Here is an 18,410-nt window from a genome sequence, read left to right as displayed (position 1 = left end):
GGTACCCAACGCTAGTATCTCAACAGAGCAAATGGTAGAACAAATCCAGTTCGTTCAAGACACCGTGAAGTAGAAGTTAGAGCAATCCAACGTCAAGTACAAGATGGCCGTAGACAAACACCGCCGACCTCAAGTGTTTGATGTAGGTGATGAGGTTATGGTCTTCTTAAGGAAGGAAAGAATTCCCGTAGGTACCTACAACAAGTTGAAGCCTCGGAAGTATGGTCCATACAAGATCCTAAAGAAGATTAATGATAATGCCTATATAGTGGACCTACCAGATCATATGGGTTTATCCAAGACCTTCAACGTTGCTGTCCTTCACAGGTACCTGCCAAAGATAACACTTGCCTATCCTCGTCACGACTCGGGGTCGAGTTCTCTCCAAGTGGGGGAGAATGATGGAGGCTCATCCCAAGGCTGCTGCCCATAGGATAAGGTCAAGAGTTCAAGATAAGTCAAGAAAGGATAATTCAAGATCCATCAAGAATTAATCCAAGACTCCAAGACTTATCAAGAATCCAAGATTATCAAGACTCTTCCAAGATTAGCAAGAGCTCAAGACTCCAATCAAGATCCAACAAAGACTCCAAGAAGCATCAAGAAATCCAAGACTCCCAAATTCATGCATAAGGAGAGCCAGGGAGATCGAACGGTGGAAGATCAAGCCCAAGAAATCCAAGAGGGTTTGACCTTATCAAGACATCCCAAGAGGATCAAGATCAAGATCAAGATTCATGTTCTTTCCTAGTCCTTTTACAATTTCCAAATGTATTATAAATATTGCTATTTTCCCAAATTTATTCATCAATTCATACTTCAGATTTTTAGAATTTCTTCAAGTTCTCTTCTTCCTATTTTTGCCACCTTTTCTCTCTCCTAGAGAAATTGGTGTTTTTCGCTAGGTGCTAGCGAACGTCCGGTGCTTGCATAGCCAGCTCCGGTTCTCATTGCTTCCACGCTGCGTCAGACTAGGCCTAATTCAATCCAATAAATATTTTGAACCATTAAATCTGGACTAGTCCAATTCAATATCTTGTTGGTCCATCTAATTTGTTCAACTTCATTTTGATTTGGATGGAATCATGGGGTCCAACCCAAAATTGGTCCATTGACACCCCTTTGTTAATTGGAAAGCAGCTCGCTATTATAGTTATGCTCACTTTTCAAATTATATTTTTGTCAACCTGTGTAAATTGGAGCCATATGGATTAAAAAAAATAACACCTGACTTATAAATTTTGATGTAAGTATTGTCCTTGACGAGTCAATTGATGGTGGGTCAGATGGTAGGATCTCTGACTAACTAGGTACTGACTTGGGATAGGTTACCCTACAAAAAAAATTGGTTGCTACACTAGTGTATTGCATGGGAGTGCAATGTAAATTCTGGTTTGTTTTAGATTTAACCTTATGTTGTTTGTTTTTGAAAAGTAGTGTGGTCTCATCTTATATGCAAGAGAGTGGAGGTAAAGGGGGGGTTATTTGTTTGGGAGAAGGGGGGGGGGGGGGGGGGAGAAGAAAGATGATATGTTTTCCATTTTACATGAGAGAGAATTGTGGTAGGAGGAAGGTGATGCAAATTTTTGCATCAGTTTTTGGGATGTAAATTTACACTACTATTATATCAAATAGGAGTGCAAATCACAATTACAAACAGATGTGGATACAATATGTGTTTTTAGTGTTAGTGTTAGTTTAAGATTTCAGATGGCATTTGCATAGAGAATACCTTTTGAATTTAAGGTGATTGTTTTAAAAGCCAGAATAACTAAGGCCAAGAAGAAGAAGAAGAGGAAGAATGACTGGGCCCAATAAATCAAAAAAAATATATAAGGTTGATAAGGTCGAACAGTCTGGCCATTCGAACTGAATGGATGGCTCATTCTGACAAAATAAAAATGGCTAAAACGGTCGAACGATTCGACTGCCTGGATCAGCAGTTTGTTGATCAAATCAATAGTTTTTGATAAAATAACAATTCTGGGTAAAACAGAACTAATCACCTGACTGGTTATCATTTTTTCGATCTTAACATCCGGTCTGGTCCGGTTTTAAAAACCATGATTTACGATACGTGACAAAGCAAACATTCTTTAATAAGATAATGCCACGTATGCTGACAGTTGGAAATTATTTTCATGGCTAGAACTTTTGGCTCTGTTAATTAAATGTAAGGGCAGTTTAAGTAGACGTTGGGCTAGGGGGAGCTTGGACAATTGGGCCTGATTGCCTGAGTACGACACGGATCCCCAGAAGGGCAGATACCTGTGTACTTGTTGATCCACCTTCTGAATATCTGGTTCTCTCTCGTCCCCATTTGCATCGTACAGAGGCACAGAGCTCGGTTGTTGGCGTGATGAGCAATCCCAGAACAAGGCTGAAATGTACACATACTTAAACTTGAAAAACCTGCTTCATATTAATTTGGTCCTCAAACAATCCCATGAATGGAATTGGAATTCAGAAAAACAGACGTTGAGATGCAAGAAGCTGTCTGGTCAGTCATGCAGAATCGGCTTTGTCCTCGACTCAGAAGAATTTCAACACGAGTTAGAAAAGAAAAGGACTGAATGGGTTACTCTCAAGTTTCAAGTAATTAAGAGGCCAGCTCGTACTTGCATATCTGTTTTGGGAAGCTCATTCCTTGCTTTTGTTGCTCAAAGTTTTAGTTCTAACTGTTCAAGGTTCAAACTTGAGAGAGAGGGAGAGAGAGAGAGCGAGAGAGTCTTCTGGCTCAAAGTTTTAGTTCAACGTTCAAGGTTCAAACCTGGGAGAGAGAGAGAGATTGTCTTCTGGCTCAACGCGGTAGAGAGAGGATGGAAACTGGTTTTCATCGCTGTGCAGAACATGGGATGCCAACCGGGAGACGTTCAACAATGAAGCCGGAGTTCTTTAAGGTCCTTATTGCGAGCGATTGCATGCAACGACTGGTAAAAAGAGAATGAAATCTATTTTTCTATATATATCAGTTGTTTCTGCTACTGAACTGTGTGAACTATGAACTAGAATACTTTCATCGTGAATCAGAGCCTGAGGTTGAGATTAGAGTACTTTCAACGTGTTTCCATATGTTTCCGGCCGGTGGCCGGCATCTTAGCTACCCATTGGGCCTGCTCTCCTCTTCTACTTTCTAGTTATCAAATTTGTTATTATTATTATTATTATTATTATTATTATTTTCGAGTCATAGACTCTTCTCACTGCACCTTCTTTAGCCCGCTCAAACTCCAACAAATCCATCAATAAAGATTGATTAAGCCTGTACATCAACTAAGCCTTGTACCAGGTATATAGGCTGGCTACATGAATCCTATACCTCCAATTTCAGGATCCCTGTCCGTAAAAATTTGACATCAGTTTTAGTGTTGGGTGCCAACATACAAACCTCCTTTATTGGCTTTGAATCCTGTACCCATGTCCATTGACCATTCCATCTCACCCAAGAGGCCAAGGCATTAGAATCTCATAGATCCTATGGTATTTGACTTCCCCTATAAAGAAATATGGCTTGTATGGTGTTTGACTTCCTATGGCTCCCCTAGAGATCCTATGGTATTTGACTTCCCCTACAAACATATTAGGGGTTCCTCCTGTAAAACAAGTTAGTATTTCCTGTTTCAACATGAAAATCGTTGGAATGTTATAAGGCGCCTTCTTTCTTAATTTAATTTGATAAAACTCGTATATCGCAAAAGTCCTGGCTAATATATATACATGGATACACATATAAAGATAGATAGAGAGAGGGTAAACTTCTCTTATTTACAATGCCTCTCGCTTAGAGAAGGGTTTACAAATTTAAAAGGAATTAAAAGAATACCACTAAGCACGCAAATAAATAGAATACAATAATTATACAAGTATGATTTATTATCTCTCATCACTCCCTCTCAAACTAAAGCTATGAATATAGCAGCAGCTTGTCAACAAATACTGATGCCTAACATGGGCATGTAAATACAACAATAAGGACTGCACATGTAAAATACACAGGATATAAGAACTGTAACTATGATTTTTATCTCTCATCAGGAATAATCACAAATAAGATCAGAGTTTTGGTCAAAGATTCAATATGAACATCCCATTGAAAAACTTTGTAATGGTTCAAAATTGGTGCAGAATAACATTCATGCCCACATTCTTATAAGGACTGCACATGTAAAATACACAGGATATAAGAACTGTAACTATGATTTTTATCTCTCATCAGGAATAATCACAAATAAGATCAGAATTTTGGTCAAAGATTCAATATGAACATCCCGTTGAAAAACTTTGTAATGATTCAAAATTGGTGCAGAATAACATTCATGCCCACATTCTTGATGAAACTGGCAAACCAGAATGCTATTCAGAAATTCCTAGTAGTCAAGTTATTAAACTTAATATGGATTCAACCCTGAGTTTGTAAACATATATAGACATTAATGGACAAACAGATTATTAGTTTTGTTGAAACTGTGGGGACAACTCTGCTGCAAATGCAACGGGCCATCTTTGGATTGATGGCTATATACCACACGTAAGAAAGTCTCATAGTAGCATTGGAAAATGACAAGAACTCTACACTTTCCCCTATCTACCATTCCACATCTTATTCTTATCACCTTGCTATGGATCTCAGCTTATCATTTGATTCAGGCATTTCCATTCCTGAAGTAGCTTCTCTTGATTTTTTTTTCTTTTTTGTTTTTTTTTTTGGGAAATCAACTTGATTTTTAATGCTAAGTCCTATTATTGAACTGCTTGGTACAGAAGAATTCGCCCATTTTCTAATATTAAGGGAAAGAAACTCCCATGATTTATGATCCACACAAGCATCTTTTCCATTGGATAATTTTCCAAAATAATGGTCCCCAGAGATAATACAGTTCAATGCCTAGACTGTTGATGTTTGTAGAGCAGGAAACACGACACATCTAATATTTTGGCTTTTGTAGTAGCTAGAAGTTCGGTTTGCAGTGTTTGGGTCCATTGATCCCCCAGATTATTTGGCCTGTATTGTGCTAGAGGTCATTTCTGATGCTTAGATATGGATTACAGAAAGCATTCCTGATGTGGGCTAGCCAGGCCCAGCTCATTATGGGCTGGGAGGGCCCAGCCCACTAATGTCTGACAGCGCCAGCCACAGCAGGGGAAGCCTTGCAGCCTTCGTATGGAGCCAACCGTGAAGCAATTAGGCATACCCATAAGGACTTGTAGCCTGACTTTGTACGGTCCTCATCTGGTGTGTTCATCTCCACATACCTCCAGCTCGCTCAAGTATAAATATGAGATAATTCTCCCTTGACAAGGGATCAAGATCCTAGAATTCTAGTACAACTCTCTCATTTACTTGCAGCACCTACTTCGCTTCCTTAGCATTTACTCCTAGGGACCCAGGGCACCTAAGGACCACCATTGAGGCCTCGTCTACACCTTCTCCTACCTCACACCTCATACTAACTTGAGCGTCGGAGCATCAGCCTCAGGTTTCCACCTGGGGCCTCTAACATCCCTTGTTTTGCAGTACCTCGGATCTCTAGGAATCTCTTTACTAAGACAACGACCTAAAGTCGTTGGCTTCTACCATCCTTAGAAGGGAGCACCTCACCTCAGCCTACAGTCTTCGGCCTCGGCTTACCCTCTTCAGAACCCTCAAAGTCTTCGGTTTGCCTTCAGAATTTGTAAGTGAACTTATCCCGCTGCCCACGGCTAATTCGAGTAGCAAAAATTGGCACCATCTATGGGAACCGTTGCTAAGACAATCCCTTAAAGAACAAAAAATATATAATCTCTAAACCCTCCTAAGTTCGAAAGTCATGGTGCGAAGAACCAGGATTAACCAAAACCTGGTCACCTATGAGCAATTTTAGGCTATCCTTGATCGTTTGGACTGCCTCCCTTAGTGCGTTGAAGAAGTCTGCCCCCGAGCAGGTGGTCCTTGACAAGGGATCCAGATCTCAGACTTTTGGTACAACTCTCTCATTTACTTCCAGCACCTACTTCGCTTCCTTAGCATTTACTCCTAGGGACTCAGGGCACCTAAGGACCACCATTGAGGTCTCATCTACACCTTCTCCTACCTCACACCTCATACTAACTTGAGCGTTGGAGCATCAGCCTCGGGTTTCCACCTAGGGCCTCTGACATCCCTTGTTTTGCAGTACCTCGGATCTCCAGGAATCTCTTTACTGAGACAACGACCTAAAGTCCTTGACTTCTACCATCCTCAGAAGGGAGCACCTCACCTCGGTCTATAGTCTTCGGCCTCGGCTTAACCTCTTCAGAGCCCTCAAAGTCTTTGGTTTGTCTTCAGAATTTGTGAGTGAATTTATCCCACTGCCCACGACTAATTCAAGCAGCAACAATTGGCACCGTCTATGGGAACCGTTGCTAAGATGATCCCTTAAAGAACAAAAAATATATAATCTCTAAACCCTCCTAAGTTCGAAAGTTGTGGTGCGAAGAACTAGGATTAACCAGAACTTGGTCACCTATGAGCAATTTTAGGCTATCCTTGATCGTTTGGACCGCCTGCTGGTGGTCCCTCTTGAGGCAATCGCCTCGTTGGGGTGTCAAAGGATCAGAGCCGACGCAAGCAAAGGGACATTGGAGTCGGGCAATAACCAACCCCCTAGTTCACCTTGAAGGAACATCCAACCTTCCAACCAAAGGGAAGAAGTGCCCACTCGATCTGAAGACAATCACCAGCCTTTGGAGCAGCAGCACCACCTAGAAGGAGGTTCCCAAGGATGATGACGGGCACCTCAGCCACCCCAGAGTTTGCTCCTGATGTCTGAGCCGATGCTGCGCCACTCCACCACCTATCTTGAATCTCCAAGATGTTCTGAATGATTGTCGCACCCGGAGAGGAGTGCACGACCCAACCTTGGAGTACTCGGGAATCCCAACTGGCACCCTCTAATTCTGTGAAGATAGAAATGGGACCCATGCCCCATTGACCCGAGGCTTTCCGATTGCGAGCCAAGCTTGGGGCTGTCAAATATGAGCTCCACCAAGTTAAGGAGAGTCGAGCCGATGCCTCATCCAGTCACGGCAACTCTGTTGGCCGCATGGACGCATTCACCCCGGAAATCATTTTGGAGCCTCTCCCCCCACACTTCAAGGCTCCCACTTTGGAAATGTACGATGACTCCTCAGACCCTGATGACCACTTGGGGAGTTTCCAAGCACTCATGATACTCTACGGGTATTCTGACACCTTGACATGCCGAACTTTCCAGGCCACCTTCAAGGGGGCAGCGCGCCGCTGGTTCTCCAACCTCCCCCCGAGGTCAATCAGTTCATGGGAGCAGTTCACCAATATGTTCCTCACTTGCTTCATCAGTAGCAAGCAATGCCAGAAGAGCGTCGTCTCGCTCATGTCCATTAAACAAAAGCCAGGTGAGAGCTTGTGGTCTTACATTGACTGCTTTAAAAAAGAGGAGCTCGAGGTTAGGGACCTCGACCCCATGGTCTTAATGCATGCCGCCATCAACGGACTCCAAGCTGGCTCCGACCTCAAGTGTTCTGTTGCCAAGACCCCGCCGAAGACGAAGCTAGAATTCCTCAAAAAGGCCCAAAAGTACATCGTGGCCGAATAGGCTTTGGACAGGGACCACCAAGAGAAGGAAACCGAATGCAACAACAAGCCGTCTAGGAAGAAAAGAAAGAATGAAGATGGCCACGGTGATGGCGACAAAGATAACAGGAAGTCGTCAGCCTTGGCCACGACTTACAGCCAATAAACACCACTCAACTCCTCTCGGACCCAGATCCTAATGCAAATAGGCGAGGAGAAATTCGTGAAGTGGCTAGAAAAGATGAAGAGGAACCCCAAAAAGTACTGCAAGTTTCACCGCGGCGTCGGCCACGACACTGAGGACTGTTATGAATTGAAGAATAAAATAGAGTCTCTCATCCTCCATGGACACCTGAAGTAGTTCGTCGGAGGTGAAGCCAGCGCTTCATCCTCCCAATAGCAACAACAACAGCAGCAGCACCAGCAGCAAGTCATCAGAGCCATTGGCGTCATCGTTGGGGGTCAGCCTCAAGTGGAGCCTCAGCTTTGGCCTGCAAATCCTACGCTAGGCAGTTGAACATCTAGGGGCTAGCTCCCAAAAGGCCAAAGCAACACGATGACCTCTCCTTTATGGATGAGGACCTTAATGGGATTACAGTCCCCCATGATGATGCGTTGGTAATTTCAGTCATAGTAGCAAACTTCCTAGTCAAGAGGATTCTCGTCGATAGTGGCTCCTCGACAGATATCCTCTTCTATGAAACTTTTGAAAAGATGAAAATAGAGCCAGAGCATCTTCAGCCTACCAATGTCCCACTTGTTGGCTTCTTTGACAATGTTGTTAGGTTGGAAGGAAAGATCACCCTACCAATCACGGTAGGAACCGTGCCTCGGCAGGTGATGAGGATGATGGAGTTCCTTGTTGTGAGGATTGGATTTCCATACAACGCAATCATGGGGATACCGACCCTTCACGCACTACGAGTCACCATGTTCTCCTACCGCCTCGCCCTCAAATTCCTAACCGAGCATGGCATTAGAGTCGTTCGGGGGGATCAGCATGTCGCCCGTCAGTGCTATGTGGCGGTGCTGAAAAGCAATAATAAAGAAGCCTTGCCACTTGAGGGCCTTGACCTCAGGGAGGAACTGGCAAGCTGAGGCCCACCATCAAAGCACAATCTTGAGAAGACAGTTTGTGTCGGGTCCAACCTTCCCCTAGAGAGCCTATCCGAACTATTAAATTTTCTTAAAACTAACGCCAACGTCTTCGCTTGGTCCGCCACTAACATGCTCGGAATTGACCATTCGGTCATTACTCACAGGCTAAGTGTGGACCCTAGCTCTAGGCTGGTTCAGTAGAAGAAGAGAAACTTTGCACCAGAGCGATGGAAGGCCATAGGGGAGGAAGTTGACAAGCTACTCAACGCTGAATTCATTTGAGAGGTATACTATCCTAACGAGCAGTCGAATGTGGTTTTGGTTAAGATAGATAATGGAAAATGGTGAATTTGTATTCACTTTACAGACCTGAACCAAGCCTGCCCTAAGGAAGTTTTCCTTTGCCAAGAATAGACCACCTTGTCAATGCCACTGCAGGATATGAATTGCTTAGTTTTATGGATGCCTTTTCTGGATACAATCAAATAAAGATGCATCCCAAAGACGAAGAGAAGACATTGTTCACCACCAAACATGGTACGTATTGCTACAAGGTGATGCCCTTTGGGCTTAAAAATGTAGGAGCTACCTACCAGCGTCTTGTTAATAAAGTGTTCAAGGATCATATGAGAGGAACGTTGAAGCCTATGTAGATGATATGGTGGTGAAGAGCCTGAAATCCGAGGCCCACACTTCGGACCTGGCTGAGATCTTCGACACCTTGCGGAAGTTTAATATGAAGTTAAACCCCAACAAATGTGCCTTTGGCGTCACTTCGGGCAAGTTTCTAAGCTTCATCATCACTTAACGAGGTATCGAGGCCAACCCTTAGAAGATATAGGCCATATTGGATATGGCATCTCCTCGGTCGATGAAAGAAACCCATAAGCTCACTGGCCATGTGGCGGCACTTGACCGCTTCATGTCAAAGTCAACTAACTGATGTCTTCCCTCCTTTCGAGCCATCAAAAAGCTGAAAGACTTTCAATGGACGGGGGAATGTCAACAAGCTTTCAATGAACTCAAGGAGTACCTCGCCTCGCCTCCCCTCCTGGCCCACCCGATCCTAGGAGAAACTCTATACCTATACCTATCAGTCGGGGATGAAACAGTCAGCTCAGTCTTGATTAAAGAAGACAGAGCACAGAAACTGATATACTATGTCAGTAAAGTACTATGCGATGCCGAAACCAAGTACCCCAAAGTGGAGAAACTGGCCTTCGCTCTCGTGGTTTCAGCCATAAAGCTTAAGCCATACTTCCAAACTCACACCATTACGGTGTTAACAAATCAGCCCCTCAGAGTTGTCCTCGCCAAGCCCAAGACCTTAGGGCATCTGATCAAATAGGCCATCGAGCTTTCCGAATTTGACATACAGTACCAGCTGAGGCCCGCCATCAAAGCACAAACCCTCGCAAATTTTATGACTGAGTGCACCTTCAACCGAGCTCTCCCCCGGCCCCTGGAAGATGAACTGGGAGAAGGGTGCCCCGTTGGAGATGCTCCCCCTTGTTGGAAGCTTTTTGTAGATGGGTCATCCAATGCCAAAGGAAGCAGCGCTGGACTTATCCTTAGCTTTTTGTAGATGGGTCATCCAATGCCAAAGAAAGTGACGCTAGGCTTATCCTTCTCACCCTAGATAACTCAACCATCGAATATGCGTTGAGGTTTGACTTCCTAGCATCCAACAACAAAATCGAGTACGGGGCCCTCCTCACCAGATTGCAACTGGCAAAGGACCTTGACTCCTCATATATCAAAGCCTTCAATGACTCAATTGGCGGTCAACTACTTGAACGGTGAGTATGAAGCCAAAGAGCAAAGCTTGTCCAAGTATTTCGCCAAAGTCCAAGAGCTAGCCCACCATTTCCAGCGCTTTACCCTACACCAAGTCCCGCGAGTCGAAAACACGAGGGCTAATGCCCTATCCAAGCTGGCAAGCACCTCGGGCATGGTCCTTGGCCATACCGTTCGTGTGGAGAAGCTACTTCTTCCGACCATTGAAGAAGCTCAAGTACTACCAATAGAAGCCAAGCCATCATGGATGGACCCCATCATCAACTTCCTCCTTACGGAATAGCTGCAGATGATAGGAACGAGGCTAGACAACTTCGGCGTCAGGCAGCCCACTATACCTTGCTCAAAGGAAAATTTTATAGAAGATCCTTCACTTTGCCCTACCTCTGATGCCTTCGTCCTGAGGAGGGGGAGTACATGCTTAGAGAAATTCAGAAGGCATCTGCGGAAACCACCTCAGTGGAAGGGCCCTCGCCTAGAAGACATCGAGGCATGGATATTTTTGGCCAACACTTCACAAAGATGTATCCAAACTTGTGCGAAGATGTGATCAATGCTAGAGGCATGCCAACATAAGCCATTAGCTTGCGACAACCCTCTTAGCCCTCAACGGCCCCTGGCCCTTCGCTAAATGGGGAATGGACCTCCTTGGCCCTTTTCCACAAGCAACGAGGGAAAAAAGTACCTCGTCGTCGCTATGGACTACTTCACGAAGTGGGTTGAAGCCAAGCCCTTAGCCACTATGACAGCTCGGGCAATCTAGATCTTCTTCTAAAAAAACAACATATGTTGCTTCGGCCTCCCTCACATTTTAGTCACCGACAATGGGAAGCAGTTCGATAACGCCAAGTTTCGAGAATGGTGTGCCTTCCTTGGCATCAAATAGCAATACACCTCAATGGGCTACCCCCAAACAAATTGCCTAGCCGAGGTCACCAACAAAACCATCCTAGACAGACTAAAAGAAGGATAAACTAAGCTAAAGGACTATGGGCCAACGAACTGAACAACATACTCTAGGCATACCGAACCACACCTTGGATGGCCATGGGAGAAACTCCCTTCGGCCTGACCTACGTTACCGAAGAGTAATACCAACAGTGATCGACCAACCGAATGAAAAGAATAGCGAAGCCCTCAAACCTAACATGGATCTGCTAGAGCAAGCCCGGGAGCAGGCGCAGATCAGGGTAGCTTCCTACCAGCAATGCGTAGTCCACTACTATAACTCAAAAGTAAAAGAAAGACACTTTCAAGAAGGGGACCTCGCCCTTAGAAATGTCATGGTCCCTGAACCAGGAGTAGGAAAGTTGGGCAGTCAAGCGAGTCCTCGGTCTCAGAACATTTCACTTGGAACACTTGGATGGAAGACCCGTCCCCCGGATATGGAACTCGGAGAACCTCTAAATGTACTTCCAATGAATGTAGTTGCTTTTGGGTAAGTGACGAATGAATGAAGCAAAAATTTCCTCTTTGCCTCAGATGTTGAATAAATATGTGTCCTTAGTCCTAAAAAACCTACAGCTTCGCGACCTGCTGAAGCGCGAAACCCCCTTCCGAGGGATGAGCCCTCGGCACGGACCAATGTGGAAAACTATGATGACCCTAGGACGAGCACCTCGCTAAGAGCACACACGCCAGGGCGAGCGAGGCCTTTTACACCTCATCACCTCCTCGATGGACGGTGGCCCCCTCGGCATGCTAGGACAAAAGAGAACCCTACACACCTCGCCACCTTCAAGTATGGTGTCCCCCTCGGCTACCTATACTTAGCGCAATGAAAATAGCGAGCTCGAGCCCCCGACTTCGTCGGTGGGATGCCTCGGCCTCCCTTGAGGGAACACTTGGTGAGAAACAAGCCAGGTGAACTACACCCCGATAGTGCTGCTCCACCCCTACTCCTCATCTTCCCTAGTACCTCGGCCAACGACCTCAGCTACAGTGCCAGGTCACCTCGGCCTTGTCTAAGTTTACGCTTAAGGAATTCTAGAGCCGGGTGAGCCTCACTTCAGATGTGTGGCCCCCGCCTTGGCTCTCAATGCCCTAATTACTTAAAGCAAGCATGCAAACAAGTATGTGTACTATGAGTGAACCGTGCATGCATGGTGTGTTGTGGTCCCGTTGTTCGGAGGGGCAAGGACCTCTCAAAGAAGAAGAAAAAAAGAAGAAAGAAGAAAAAGGAGAAAGACACAACATACACAAGGCACAACGCATACAAAAAATGGCTTCATTCATCGTTAATCTTTTGTATTGCCTTTACAAAAAGTTTTTCAAGGCCTCGTAGGCCAAGTATATGTACATTCACACAGAAAAAAGAGAGAAGAAGAACAACAAAAACAATAGCTAAACAAAAAGAAGGGGGGAGGGGGGAGATCAACGCCTAAGCCTTGCCACCGGTAGGAGGAGGAAGAGAGTTATCGGTAGGCTGGGCTTCGCTTGGAGCATCGGGGATCACCTACAGCCCCTCGACGTCAAAATCTGACATCACCAATAGGAGTGCCTTCTTTGTGTCTTCAATACTCCACGAGCGCATCCTAATAATCGAAGGACTTCTTGTGTGCCTCCACCGCTTCGGCTGCTACTTTCCTAGACTGCTCCACTGACACCATGGCCTTGGTAGCACTTCTTTTAGCTTTGGCTGCCCGTCTCTCTACCTCAGAGACAATGCTCTCCAGCCGAACTCTTTCCACCTATTCCTTGGAAAGACCTTGTCGCACCTCCTTCAATTGAATTTCAAGGCGCTCCCGAATTGACTACTTGTCTAATAACGCCTTCCTAAGCGGCAACTGTCTTTTGGAACTTTTCCCATTCCTTTTGGAGCTTCTCCTCGACGGTTTTCTTCTCCTTCTCCACCTTGTCGATACAGGACATCGCCAGCCTTGTCCGGTCCCCCAAGCCGATGAAGTGTAGGCAGGCCTATAATAGAACTAGCTGGTGAATGAAAGAGCAGGAAGAGAAGGAAATACAAAACAAAAATGTGTGCGTCTTACCTTTGCAGAAAATGGTAGCGGTCCCTTGGTAAGATCGCCGTCTCACCAGGACCTGGTTGACCCCCTCGTCCTAGATGGAGTCCCCTTTTTGGAGTTGTCACTGTGGACGAAAGATCTTCTCAGCCCCCTCGGCTCTCTTAGGGAGCCCCTGTACTAATGGCAAAGTTGAAGAAGGAAAAGATGGGTGCTCCCCGAGCATGGACCTCCTCACCACCTCCTCTGCCTGGCACTCCGTGTTGGCCACCTTCCGCGGCGGCTCCTCCCTTGGCATATCTACGGTGGGCCTCTTCGGCACCTCGGCCCTATGAATTGGCTTCTTCGGCACCTCCGTTGACTTCTTGGCCCCTTCTAAGGGCTCTTCACCCTACTGGTAATCTCCCGAGGTGCCAACATTGGTTGTTTCCCCTTAGTGGGGACCTACTAATTTCCCCCCCTTTGCCGGGACAGGGGGCAACCTCTTCACCGGGTCACTTCGGTGTTTGTCCTCCGGCCTTCTTCCCGACCTACTTTGCTCGGGCCTTATCGAGCAATTGTTGCTTGGCATCCATGGACGCTTCTACGAAATAGCAAAAGAAAGCGGTTAGTACACCAAGGCAAAAACATGGAAGACGTGCTAAGTAACTATAAAGCCTCTCCTATCAAGGGGGGCAGGGCTAATCCCAACGAAGACTAGGGGGACCTCCTCCTCCACCAACGGATTTGCCTGGAATGTCCCCATCACTAGAAGATGAGCTATGGCTATAGCCACTTTGTCTCGGACCGGAGGGGGACATCTCTTGATGATTACACAAGCCTCCCCCCAGTCAGACCTAAACCTTCAGCCTTTGGGACAGGAGACATAGAAGAACTTGTCCTTCCACCCATGGACGGATGAGAGGAGGGGTTGTGCACTGGCTTCCCCCTCTAAGGGTGGAAGTAATACATGTTGGCCTCAGAAGCGTGCTTCCTTGGTGCGAACATGGCGCGAAACATCCTTAATGTCAGCTCCAAATCCCAAAGCCGAGCCCATACTAACATTGCTATGATGGTCCTAAGGGCATTGGGGATGAGTTGACTGATAGTGATACCATACCACTCCAGCAACTCAGAGATTAAAGAAGGGAGGGAAAACCTAAGGCTAGACTCTAAAAAATGTTGGTAGACACAGATTTCCCCCTCCTCGGGGGTCCACGGCCAATCACCTACATCTTGCCAAGGATTCGACCTGGCTCACATCCAAGGAGCTATCAAACTCTGAGCGTGGTAAACCAACGTCAGCCACCCTTCGGGCAACATTTCCTTCCACCTGTCCGACGACAACCTCCACGACATCTTCCTCCTTAGAGAGAGGAGACCCTTTGGGCTCCCTTGGTGATGCTGACATGACACTTTCATGGGGAGAGTTATTACCCCGATGGTAGCCCACGGCACCCCCCAAGGCTACCCTTTCTCTTAGTACGGCCACCTCCAATCATAGGGGGTCTACGGATAAAGAACATAGGGAGGAGAGAGGAGAAGGGGTTTCAGGAGAGCTCCCTCCCGAGGTGTTCAGGAGTTCATGGCATTCAGGGCTGGAGTCTGAGAATGACATAGTGAATTACCTAAATAGAAGGAGGTGAAGACGAGGTGTCCCGAAGGATGGAGAACCTGGGAAAGTCCTGAAGGATCAAGAGCTTGAGAGCTGAGTTCACTCAATAACAAGGGTGTCTAAGTTCAAATGATGGGGAAAGTCACCATTGGGGCCCCTATTTAAAGGAAAATGGATGGCTTAGATCTCACTAGATCCGACGGCTGAGGAACCTCCACTTCCACCATCCAGCCATAATGCGCCACCCGACGCTCATCATCGGAAGGTGAAACGACTCCCAAGCAATGGCTCGGATCACCATAGATCCAACGGTCACAAGAACCCTCTGCTTCTACAAACCAGTTATACCGCAACTTTCAGCGTGTGCCCTCAAAAGATGAAACAATGCTGGGTGAACCGCGAGGTTCGCCTGCCACAGCCCGCAAGGCTTGCCCATTGTGAACCACCGGGCAGACTGCTCAACCCAACAAACGTGCACCTATCTGGGTGACCATCCTCCACACGGTAGGCCCTTGACGTGGCCTGACCGTACGTGATATGGAACATCTCCGCTAAACCAAGTCATCCACACCACATGCATCTCCAAACCAATGAGGAGGGAAGACACACACAAAGTGAAAACGACACCACTGCATGCTACCCCTCGACTGACAAATCCGAAGGCATAGCGATTGCTACTCCCAACGACCAAAGTCGAGGCCTTACCCAAACTATCATCTTCATTACCAACCGAAGCCAAGACCTCGCCTCGGCCTCGGGAGTGGGGGGCAAGTGATGTGGGCTAGCCAGGCCCAGCCCATTATGAGCTGGGAGGCCCAACCCACTAACGCCTAACAGCACCAGCCACAGTAGGGGGGAAGCCCCGCTGCCTTCGTACGGAGCCAACCGCGGAGTAGTTAGGTGTATCCGCAATGACCTGTTGCCTGACTTCGTACGACCCTCATCTGGTGCGTTCATCTCCACTTACCTCCAGCTCGCTCAAGTATAAATATGAGGTAACTCTCCCTTGACAAGGGATCCAGATTCCAGAATTCTGGTACAACTCTCTCATTTACTTCCAGCACCTACTTCACTTCCTTAGCATTTACTTCTGGGGACCCAATGCACCTGAGGACCACCATTGAGGCCTCGTCTGGACCTAGTGAGATCTAAGCCATCTCTAGGAACCTCTTTACCAAAACGACAACTTACAATCCTTAGCTTCTACCTTCCTCAAAGGGAGCACCTCACCTCGGCCTACGATCTTCGGCCTCGGCTTACTCTCTTCAGAGCCCTCAAAGTCTTAAGCCTGCTTTTGGAACTTGGGAGAGAATTTACCCCTCTGCCCTTAGCTAATCCGAGTAGCAACAATTCCTTTTGCGTTCCATGCCTAGGATCTCTCTGATTGTAAACATCCTTACAAGCATCCTTTTTGCCTCTTATATTTATAATACCTTAGTTTGCAAATAAGATCCTTAATTATGTCTTCAAACGCATGTGGATTTTGTTTCAGTGAATGAGATCTTTGCAATCATTTGGTAGGATGTATTTGTAAAGGTTGTGTCAGTTTTTTCATGATTTTTGGAGTTCTTGTAGGATTGTTAACACCATCCATCCAGGGTATATTTCACTATCCTCGTCCCTAGATTTGACAACAATCTCATCAATGTATTTGACATCTATTTCTAGTTAAATGTCATATAAGAAGAGTGAAATAGTTTTCTGAAGCTCAACGGGTTAGATTAGGATAGGAGCTTAGGTGAATATTTAGTTTGATCTCTGGGGGTGGGGGGCAGTTTGATCTCTCAGATGAATCTTTAGGAGTACTGATTGTGAAGAATCAGTACAATGTGAGAAGTATGTGTTTGATGATCCCTTAGGACTAGTGTCCCACTACTCCAAATTATTAAGGTAGTCATTTCAAATGTTGATCAAATAAATTATTAAGGTAGTCACCTGCATAATTTCAATGTTTATTGATACTGTTGCCAAAAGTACTTTTTTGCCATTATTGATTCTTAATTATCTTTCAACTCCTTTATTAATACTTGATTATTAGAGCTGAAATTAAAATTTCTTTTTCCTTTTTTTTTTTTGTCCTTAACTCTCTCTCTTTATAGAGCATTCCACCCGCCTTTGTGGAGCAAATAGCAAGCGACTGGTCTGAAGGAGCTACTTTAAAGGGTCCTAGTGGTCAGCTATGGCATATGAAAATAAAAATAGAAGTACATCGAGTTTTTTTTGAGGATGGTTGGGAGATTTTCGCAAAGGACCATTGCTTGAATGTTGGTTACTTTTTGGTATTTAGGTATGAAGGAAATATGAATTTTACAGTGAGAATCTTTGATACAAGAGCATGTTGGGATGAGCATGCTTTTATTGTCACGTCTTCACAAGAACCACCCAACAACTTGGCTTCCAACTGGTTTGAACAACAAAATAATAAGACCACAAGTAAGAAGCTTCTTAAACTTGATAGTAGTGATTATATTTAATGTATTCATTATCTTTATATATATATATATATATATATATATATATATATATATTATATGTATGAATTTTTTCTTTTGTGATATAGGAGATAAAGCTTCATCACCGAATCCTGATAAGTCTAGTGAGAGTGTAAGAGCAATTGCAAGGGGAAAAGCATATGCATTTCACTCCCATAAGCCTTATTTTGTGGCTGAAATTAAAGCATCCAATGTAGGCATGCCATGCTGTTTTGTGAGTTGGTTCTCTCCCCTGTTGTATGCTCTTGTTAAGAATTAATAATTTACCAAGAATTAGTTCTTTCATTTATTGACTAGATGTTGTTGATACAGCATATAAAGAGGTCTTTTGCAAAGTATCTCCCAAAACATCAAGAACAGATTGTCTTACGAGTTCCAGAAGGTGGAAGGTGGGAGGTGAATTACTACTATACTGAAAGAAATAAGGGTTTATACGGTGGATGGAGTGCATTTTCCCGCGACAACAATCTTATTGAAGGAGATTATTGTGTATTTGAGCTTGTAAATGAATTAGAGATGATGGTTTACATTTTTCGTTGATGGATATTAATTGGAAGTACGAATTTCAATTTGAAAAATGTAGGTTACTTGACAGTCTTTGTTCTTTGTTTTTATTTTCTCTTCATGTAACACCACTCTGCTACACAGTATAGTTTTCTGTTTTCTATAAGCTACACATCTTGATTGAATTTCTGTAACAATGTCCATAGAATAGATAGACAACTTTTATACAAGATGGTGTAGGTATACCTATATTCTCAACAGGTTGTCAGCTGGTAAATCCTTTTACATGGAAACATCTTTAAGTGCAACACAACAACAAATTAGAGCTAGTGTGCCTTGTTCAAGTTGCCCAACCTAACCTGGATTTTGCTGAAAAGCCCAGTTAATTCAAC

General features: G+C 45.0%; 1 protein-coding gene across 1 annotated transcript; it reads left to right on the top strand.

Annotated features, from left to right (window-relative positions):
* Positions 1 to 2,334: 2,334 nt before the first annotated feature.
* On the top strand, positions 2,335 to 18,143 carry LOC148844970 (B3 domain-containing protein Os01g0723500-like). Its single transcript, XM_088953243.1, has 4 exons — positions 2,335 to 2,933; positions 17,122 to 17,455; positions 17,583 to 17,728; positions 17,827 to 18,143. Exons 1-4 carry the CDS (start codon positions 2,820 to 2,822, stop codon positions 18,052 to 18,054), a joined length of 822 nt encoding a protein of 273 aa, XP_088809369.1. The 5' UTR covers positions 2,335 to 2,819; the 3' UTR covers positions 18,055 to 18,143.
* The last annotated feature ends 267 nt before the right edge of the window (positions 18,144 to 18,410 follow it).

Source organism: Nelumbo lutea, chromosome 7, assembly GCF_056320005.1.
Source record: "Nelumbo lutea isolate HS-2025 chromosome 7, American lotus-T2T, whole genome shotgun sequence".
Classification (NCBI taxonomy): domain Eukaryota; kingdom Viridiplantae; phylum Streptophyta; class Magnoliopsida; order Proteales; family Nelumbonaceae; genus Nelumbo; species Nelumbo lutea.
Note: the sequence above shows the minus strand (reverse complement) of the source record. Positions and strands in the feature narration are given on the sequence as shown.